Source organism: Phalaenopsis equestris, unplaced genomic scaffold, assembly GCF_001263595.1.
Source record: "Phalaenopsis equestris unplaced genomic scaffold, ASM126359v1 Scaffold000604, whole genome shotgun sequence".
In the NCBI taxonomy this organism is placed as follows: Eukaryota; Viridiplantae; Streptophyta; class Magnoliopsida; order Asparagales; family Orchidaceae; genus Phalaenopsis; species Phalaenopsis equestris.
The window spans coordinates 67,601-76,149 of NW_018165044.1; the positions used below are offsets into that span (position 1 = coordinate 67,601).

The following is an 8,549-nucleotide window of genomic DNA, read 5'->3' on the forward strand; positions in this document are numbered from 1 at the left end:
CTCTAATTGTCAGTCTACGTCTAACCATGAAATGGGCACCGAGCATCTTCTTATGACCACAGATTCGCAACTGGTAGTGAATCAGGTGAATGGAGAATTTGAATCCAATGATGAGATGATGGCTAAGCATCTCATCAAAGCTAAAAAAAGAACCGGAAGTTTGCCAACTTCAAAATCAAGCACATCATCAGAAAAGGCAATCAAGTGGTTGATCTTTTATCCAAGTTCATCTACTTGGGGGAGGGAATGCCTTAGCGATTAATTCGGCCGACTATTGAAGAACCCAAAGCAATAAAGGTGGAAACCAAAAGAGTAGAATGTTTGATAGATCCTTACATCCATTATCTAGAACCAGGAAGATTGTCGAGGAAGTTACCAAACCAAGGAGTTTTAAATGCAAAGTGACTCACTTACTAATAGAGGGTAATTTTTTCTTGGAAGTCTGTCACATCCCTTTATTTGAGGTGCATAATGGAGAACAAGGCAGAAGATGTGCTCTAGGAATTACACTCCGGAGAATATGAGTCACTCTAAATGAATGAGCTTGACACACAAAATCTAACAATAAGGATACTTCTAGCCTACACTTTTGAGAGATGTGGAGGAAGTCTTTGGGAGATGTAAACAATGATAGAAGTACGCACCATTTCGGCACCAATTGGCCCATAGGCTGTAACCGATTGTCAGCCCTTTTGCCTTTCATCATATGGGGGCTCGACATCCTCAGACTAATTATATCATCGAAGGGTCAAACGTAGGTTCCTCCTAGTCGTCGAGGATTACTTCTCAAAATGAATTAAAGTAAAAAACGCTCCCTTGGATTACAACAAAATTCATTTGAAACTCTAGCAGGATAGACCTTATTTGTTGGTGCGGCTTTTAGCTAAATATCATTACCGACAACGAAACATAGTTTGCTAAGTAAAGAGTGTAATTTTTTTGTCAAAGCCGAGGGATCAGCCTGAAGTTCATGCCAATGCATTAACCTTGAACCAATGGACAAGCAGAAGCCACAAAAAAATCATCTTAAATTTACTAAGGAAAATAGTTGAAGGAGCAAAATGGGATTGGGCTGATATCATTCGATCAATCCTTTGGGTGCTCCGAACAACGCCTTAAATGTTGATCGGGCTGACTCCCTTAATGTTGTCGCATGGAATGAAAGCAATGTTGTTGGTCGAATATAATCATGGAAACCAGATGGTCGTGATATCCTCAATGTTTGATGAAAAAGATCGGGCTAACTAGCAGGAGACAATCAATGAAAGGGCAATGCTCGCGCTCGAGTTGGCAGAAGAAAATTAGACCAACTCAGTCCTTCGCTAGGAGGAAGTTAAGAGGAGGACGACCCACTACAATAAGCACGTTTGAGAGAAGTCTTTTGCCCCCAGAGACCTTGTACTGAAGAAAGTCAATCTAGTGACACGTGGACAAACGGCCGACAAACTAAATCAAACATAGATCAGCCCATTCATTATCAACCAAAGGGTCACCCGTGGAGCATACAAGCTCAAGACCCACACTAGGAAATGAGTCCCTCGGACATAGAGCGATGCTGACCTCCAATGATTTTTTTCATTAGATTTATTGTATCAATATGTGAAAATTAATAGAAAAGCTGGTTTCATTCTAAAAGACTTGTAATTTTTACATTAAAGAAATATTAGAAAATGGTTCAGTTGACTATGTGTGTAATCCTAGTTCAAATAACACTTGGGGAACTCGGGGAGTTCACGTGTTTTTTTAATAATAAAGTCAATTTTATTAGGTTGAATATACTCACTATAATACATACAATAATATACGACATCAAATATTTGATAAACATTGATGTCCAACAAGTCTATTTTATAACATACAAAATTTGGCATGATAAAAATTTTATAAATCTCTAATCTTTGTAGATTGAGTTTGTTTGAAATTTCTATTATAAAAAAAGTAACTAAATTAAAATCTAAAGTAGGTTAACAAAAACCTATATAGTGTAAATAATTTTCCCAATTGGCCCAAAAGACATAATTAGCTTCTCAAATCCCTCTTTTGCTTACTAAAACCGTCTATTTCCCTCCCTTTCTCCCTCTAAATGGCTTCATGGGTAAGAAAACTGAGAAAAAAATATGAGGGTGAGTTGATAAGAGAAGTTATTATATAGAAAATAATAACTATTCTCTTATAAAAAAAAGTGTAAATGTAATTATATGAATTGTTATACTTCTAACTATAAACTTTATATGAATCTTCTTATATCTTAAATAATAGAAAACTCCAAAAATTGTGAAAACTTTGTTAATGAATAGGACATTATGTCTAGTACTTGCTGGTTGAAAAGCTTCAAAAAATGGACATGAGTTGTTTCGAAAAAGAAAAAATTAAAGAGGTTATGATTCTTAAGGAAGACAAATCCAACAAAAACATTATATTTTCCTTATTATAATACGCGTAAAAATAGGCAAAAATATTCTTAAATATGATCATGAGTGTTATACAATCTGTTGAAAATGGTTTGTGAATCAAACATGAAGATGTTTTATATTGATGTAAAAGGGAGGCTCCTTGGCATGGGCATTAATTTTTTGCACTAATTTTTCTACCTTGATAAACTTAGTAAACTTTATTAACACATACACCATAAGATTAATAGAATATTTAATCATTGATAACTTGGAGTTCGCTAGCAATGTACCTAAGGTAAGGTAACGTTGGCGACAGAGTTAACATTTTTAGTGACCAACTTTGATTATCTCTTTCCTTAAATTTGATATAAAAGAGACTAATAGGTCTTCATTTTTCTCTTTGATTTGAAGAATTACACAAGAAATATGTAATAAAATTTCTTAAATGAGCCAATACTTAGATAAAAAAAGATTATTAAACTACAATCGATGACAAATTTTATATTCAATAATGCAAGTGAAGTTGTATGGTCGAAGGATATTCTCAAAAGCCGAACAAATGGTTTTCAAGGTTGATGATAGCCTTAGAAATTCAATTAAGAAAACTTAAAACTTAATTGGTGAGATATCCTTGAAGAGTTCTAGGGTGAGTGGAAAATTGTGCATGGTACTCTTGGCATAAGTGGATAAGTATCTTTAATTGTTATGTCATCACCTTTATAATGTGAGTGAGCAAGCTACACAATTAGAGTAGATCAATAAGTGAGATGCCTTATTGAATAACTTCTAAAATCATATTTTGTTGTGGTGAGGGTTCTCAAATCGAGCAACCAACTACTCTTGGGTGGCATAAGTATAATTATCATAATATGTTCCAACATGGTGCTCAATGTCTCTAGAGCAAATGTAAATGATAGGTTTATATTGAAAATAATTGTCATTTTTTCCTTCAACCATTGTTCTTTTTCTATCTCAATTTAGTTGAATTTCCTTATAATGATTCCAAAGAGATGCGAATGGCGAAACTACTTCTCTTACAAAGAGAAAAAAATCAATTATATTCAATTATTCGTGTATGAGTTCAATGGTTTGAGAAAGAATTATACACATGAAACTTTACGAAGTGAGAATAAAGATGCATAATATTTAGAGTAGGGTTTGTTTGTGACCAACACCCACAAGAAGGTGATCCAAGCGAATATATTACTATCTGAGAATGCAGTAAAAAACAAGCATTGACCTGAATATAAACTTAATGAAGAAGATTAAGTGCATGTTTCATCTCTCTCTTGGAAATTGACAGTGCTATTTATTGTGATATATGTTTTTAGAAGATGAACTAGGTATTTATCGAACATTAGACTAGATTTAATATTCTGATTATCATGCCTTAATGAAGAAGATTTTAGAAGATTTCAAGAAAGCTTTATTGAGAGAGTTTCCATGGATGTTTATCGAGGGCTAGTCATGAAAAATTGAGGTTATCAACATCAATGACTTTAGGCCTCATCTGCTACATATACGGTAGTGATTTATTTTGATCCTAGAGAGTGGATATCAATTAGTTAATTTGAGAGCACTCCATCCCTATTCTCATCATATAAAAAAGCCAAAAAAAAAAAAAAAATTCCATGTTTGAAGAAGGGGGTTAATAGTCAGCGTCTCTAACTCATGTTTGTTTTCTTCGAAATTCATGCAACTCCAATGAGTAAGTAGGAATATTACTAGACGAAAACTTATGACCTGATTTGTCCTGTAACACAACAGAGCCTCTTTATTACAAATAGTTCTTATTTCTCCTTATTCAAAAGGTGCTCATGGAGAAACAGGGAATATTTAGAGTATCGAAACTCAATCAAACAGCATTATAAAAGTCTTCACCTAATAGACAACCAGCGCCTGATACCGAAGAGCATGCTGCTAAACTCAAACGAAGTAATGGGAGGGTTTCTTCAGCCGACGGCCTTGCGTGGATAAACCTTAGCAGGGGTTATTGGGTAAGCACGGTTAAGATACCGGGTGTTGGAAAGCCAACTGCCAGTTTTCAATGCGGGCGGCGGATGCCTTACAGACTGGGAACCAGAATTCATGGTAAGGTTTGCAAGCTTCTCTGCCATTTCATAAGCTATTCCTGAGCTTACTACAGGATGCACCAGGTTTTCATTCAAATCCCAGGCCCCAGGAGCAACTCTGCCAAGGTGTCCTGCGACAGCCAAGAACAAAAAAGTGAAATCTGATCAGCTCAAAAGCTTAAGTTCTGATTTGATACACCAATTCAGCTATAGGATAAAACTTAGGCCAGCAACTAATTTCAGGAAATTTCATCAATTTAGCTGTCCGACTCCGTGGGTTGCAAAAACACATACTTGCATCTTGATAGATTGTACTTGCCTGGATTATTCCTAGCTGGTTGACCATAGAGTGGTTGAGGCGAACTATTTTCATAAGGAACATAATCCTGCAATTTTGAAAATCTTTGAATAAGAAATTAAACCTACAGCAAGCATATTAGTAAGAGATTCCTCTCACCTGGTACTGATGCCTATCTAATTTCCTCCAGGCAACACCTGCAAACAATCAGAAAAAGATTCCTCCTTAATCACAAACTGAATTAGAAACTGGAAAGCGAAATACCAAACATGTATCAAAAAAATGACAACAAAAGAACTCGCATAGAAAAAATACCAATAATTCATTAAATTTCAGGACCAAGTCGGGCAAGAAAATGAAAAAATACCCGTCTTTAAGGAGGCACATGCAGTTAGTGATGGGATATTAGTTGGAGACTGATTGGTTAGAGCTCCAACAACGCATCTTCTTGCACTCAAATGTTCAGGAGCTGCTCTCATAACAACTAAAAGTGAATGTTCATATCGTGTTTTAGAAATTTAAGTTGCTTGTTTTTGAAAAAAAATAGAAATAGGGATGGGAAAGCAACAAACCGAATGGAGGTGTTTTAGAAGTTTCAGTGTTGCGCAGCCGGAGAGATGGTGGGATGTAGTAGCAAGGCTCCATAAAAGAGTCATGAACAGAAGATGTCAGTAAAAAAGAAAAAAAGAAAGCACCCAGGCATCAAATTAGTAAGCATAAGATAGATCATTTTTTTTTTTCAAAAAATTAGGACCATTTCAACGTTTATGTGCAGGGTCCATGCTGATGTCTCCGAAGAGACTAAGAATAAGACACATATATGCATACATACCTTAAAGAACGGATGTTGAAGAGCCTTTGCAGCAGTAGGCCTTTTGAGAGGATCCCATAAACAAAGTGACTGCATTTGTAAACAATAATGTCAACTTGGAGCTAATGGAAGTACATTGGTTAAAAAGCTTGCCACACAATTTGCATTTTATTTATTTAAAAAATAAAAAGAGTTCACTACAAAATAAGCATACTGAGATAAGGCTGATAGCATAATCACTGGCGGATGGGATCAGCATGGAGAGGTGAATGCCGGGATACTGGCACCAAGTCAAAATAAAGAACATCAGTACAATGTGGTATAAAATAAGCTGCAGTCAAAGGAAACAAGGGTTTATTACAACAACAAAGCCTTAATCCCGCTAAAAAGGGTTTATTACTCGAAAAAGTATGAGATATAATCCCATGTGTACCACATTAAATGCAAAACAGAGTACCAATCAAAGCCCATACATGCATTACATCAATTAACATGAACTAAGTCGACAGGAGATAAAACCAAGACCCTTAACAACTGATTCAAGAAAACAAATATAAGCCACAGCTGCAATGCAACCCAATAATTACAGAAAAGATCACAAATTAGGTTGACAATGTTTACAGGTATAGAAAACCAAGAAAAATCAGAACTATCAAAATGAGAAGTTAAGGTCAAGTTCTACCCACTACTAGAATGCATTCAAACTTAACAACAAAAAATTCACTCTCAAAAGAAAACAATATTCAGTTCCTTATCTCATCATAAATATAAACTTCTCAGAAAAGATCACAAATTAGGTTGGCAATTTTTACAAATTCTAGAATGAAGTTTATATTTATGATGAGATAAGGAACTGAATAAATCCCTTATTCACGTCAATTCACGGTTATTACAAATATCTGATAATTATACAGAGAATAACCTATCTTTTGCACGTCAATTCACGGTTATTACAAATATCTGATAATAATCTCCATTAACAAGATACAACCAGCTTCTAAATAAGTTTCAACCCTACACAAGTTGCACCCATGGTAAGCATTGAACTCTTATGCTTTATAGCAAACTGGCAGTATAACAAATATAAAATAACTGGCCTACCGTTTTTGAATCACCTGTCTGCCAGAGTAAGAGGTAACACGAACAGAGTCATGCCACTCATGAAGGTTCAATTAACAGGAAAGGGAAATAACCAAGAACAGAAAAGATTCATTTGCATACCTGTGGAAACTTGAACTTTATTGTATCTGCAAGGTTCAGTCCCTCGGCCCAAGAGTTTTGACACGGAGAACCAATCACACTGCAGATCTTATGAATTTCATCTGGTTCACTGCAAGGTGCAAAGGGAATATGATGAAAAGGGTTCATATCATCAATTATTTATTTCTATAGTAAAATACTGATAAAGGCCTATTTAAAACAAGGGACGCCGGCAGGATTTAAGAAAGCCTTAAATGCTGCAGTTCGAAAGGGAACATAATCTTGGCACTCTGGAACAAATGTTGGAATAATTGAACATGATATGGTAAGATGATATTAGTTGCAATAATATTGTTACATCTAAAGCTTGAAAATGTCAGAATCATAGAGAAAAAAGCAAATAGCTACTAGAATGCTAACGTACTGTGCATTACAAATAAAATCAATAAGATAGAAATGAAAATAGGGAACACCCTCAAGCTGCATATGACAGCAAACACTTACAAGATTTCCTTTGAAAAAGCCATAAAAATGTTATGGCGCATATATATAATGCATACATAAGCAGAAAAGTTAAAACAGTTGCAGCAAAAAACCTTTTAAAGTTTAACTTCATAAGAAATCCAAAGAGAAGCCAATACATAAAGGACGGAGGCTCTCAAACCAAAGAATAGAAATATTGGATCACATGTACAAACGTAAAAACCTTGCTTTGAGAATGGAATCCATCATACACAGATATCAATACAAACATAGAAATAACACCAGCTTAAAATAAGATATCATCATTCATAACATAAAAAAAATTCACATCAACAAATACATATAATTTGAAGGAAGAAAAAACATAGTACTTTGTGCCAGGAAAAAGTGGACGGAGATTAAACAGTTCTGCCATTATTGCACCCATTGCCCATATATCTGAAGTTAACCAAAAAGATAGTCAGCAAGGATGTACATCCATCAGAAGACACAAGTTATGAAGAGAGACTAACCAACTGCAGGACCATATACAGAAGACTGCAACAAAACTTCTGGGGCTCGGTACCTATACCAAGAAGGGATTTGTAATTTGTGTAAAGATACAAAATAATCTATCATTGGCTATTTTGCATGATGTTATTATGCTGTTACTACAAAAAATTATAGTTACTGCTATCCTCACAGAGATATGAGATGTTCAACGAGTGCAAGACCATGGGTGTAAAACCATGGAAGTGCACATGCAATCTAGAACTCTGTTTGATATTTCAACCAAAAATTGCCACATTTATGAAAATAAAAGCAGAATAAAAGCACCAAGAAATTACTGCATAGTCTGGATGATTACCAACGAGTGGACACATATTCTGTAAATGGTGGCCTTGATGAAATTTCACGAGCTAGGCCAAAGTCTGCCACTTTGATCAAATCTTCAGACACCAATAAATTTTCTGAAAAAATAAGAATGATTTAGTGCAACAATAGAATTATTTTTTCGCAAATTCAAGCATATAACCATTTAACTTAATGGTTGGGCTTATAAATTAGTAAATATTCAATAGCAGCAACAATGCCTCGCACTGACATAAAACTGACTTGTCAAAACCAATCAGCTGCAGTAACTACACAATTCGAAAGCTTTTTGCCGAATGTAATAACCACATTAAGATCATGCTGTTAATTGTTAGTACAAGAAGTGGAAACATAATAGTGATTATTGAATTATCACATGAACTAAGAACCATAGCCAAACCTTAACAGCCTCATTTTGTCTTTCAGCGCATTCCCACCCT

The 8,549-nt window shown here is 35.0% G+C and overlaps 1 protein-coding gene across 7 annotated transcripts in view; it reads right to left on the reverse strand.

The window, feature by feature from the left end:
* Positions 1–4,027: 4,027 nt before the first annotated feature.
* The window catches only part of LOC110029789 (cyclin-dependent kinase F-4-like), a 25,795-nt gene continuing 21,273 nt past the window's right edge, over positions 4,028–8,549 (reverse strand). For 5 of the 7 annotated variants that reach the window (XM_020732228.1, XM_020732226.1, XM_020732225.1 and 2 more), the window contains exons 9-19: positions 8,105–8,207; positions 7,770–7,822; positions 7,629–7,695; positions 6,796–6,904; positions 5,789–5,854; positions 5,596–5,664; positions 5,336–5,402; positions 5,131–5,247; positions 4,923–4,960; positions 4,784–4,851; positions 4,028–4,598 (exon numbers count right to left, since the gene is read on the reverse strand). In XM_020732228.1, coding sequence (XP_020587887.1) covers positions 4,346–4,598; positions 4,784–4,851; positions 4,923–4,960; positions 5,131–5,247; positions 5,336–5,402; positions 5,596–5,664; positions 5,789–5,854; positions 6,796–6,904; positions 7,629–7,695; positions 7,770–7,822; positions 8,105–8,207 — 1,010 coding nt within the window. In that variant the 3' untranslated portion in view covers positions 4,028–4,345. The remainder of the gene's footprint in view (positions 4,599–4,783; positions 4,852–4,922; positions 4,961–5,130; positions 5,248–5,335; positions 5,403–5,595; positions 5,665–5,788; positions 5,855–6,795; positions 6,905–7,628; positions 7,696–7,769; positions 7,823–8,104; positions 8,208–8,549) is intronic. The other 2 variants (XM_020732229.1, XM_020732222.1) reach the window with 2 other exon arrangements.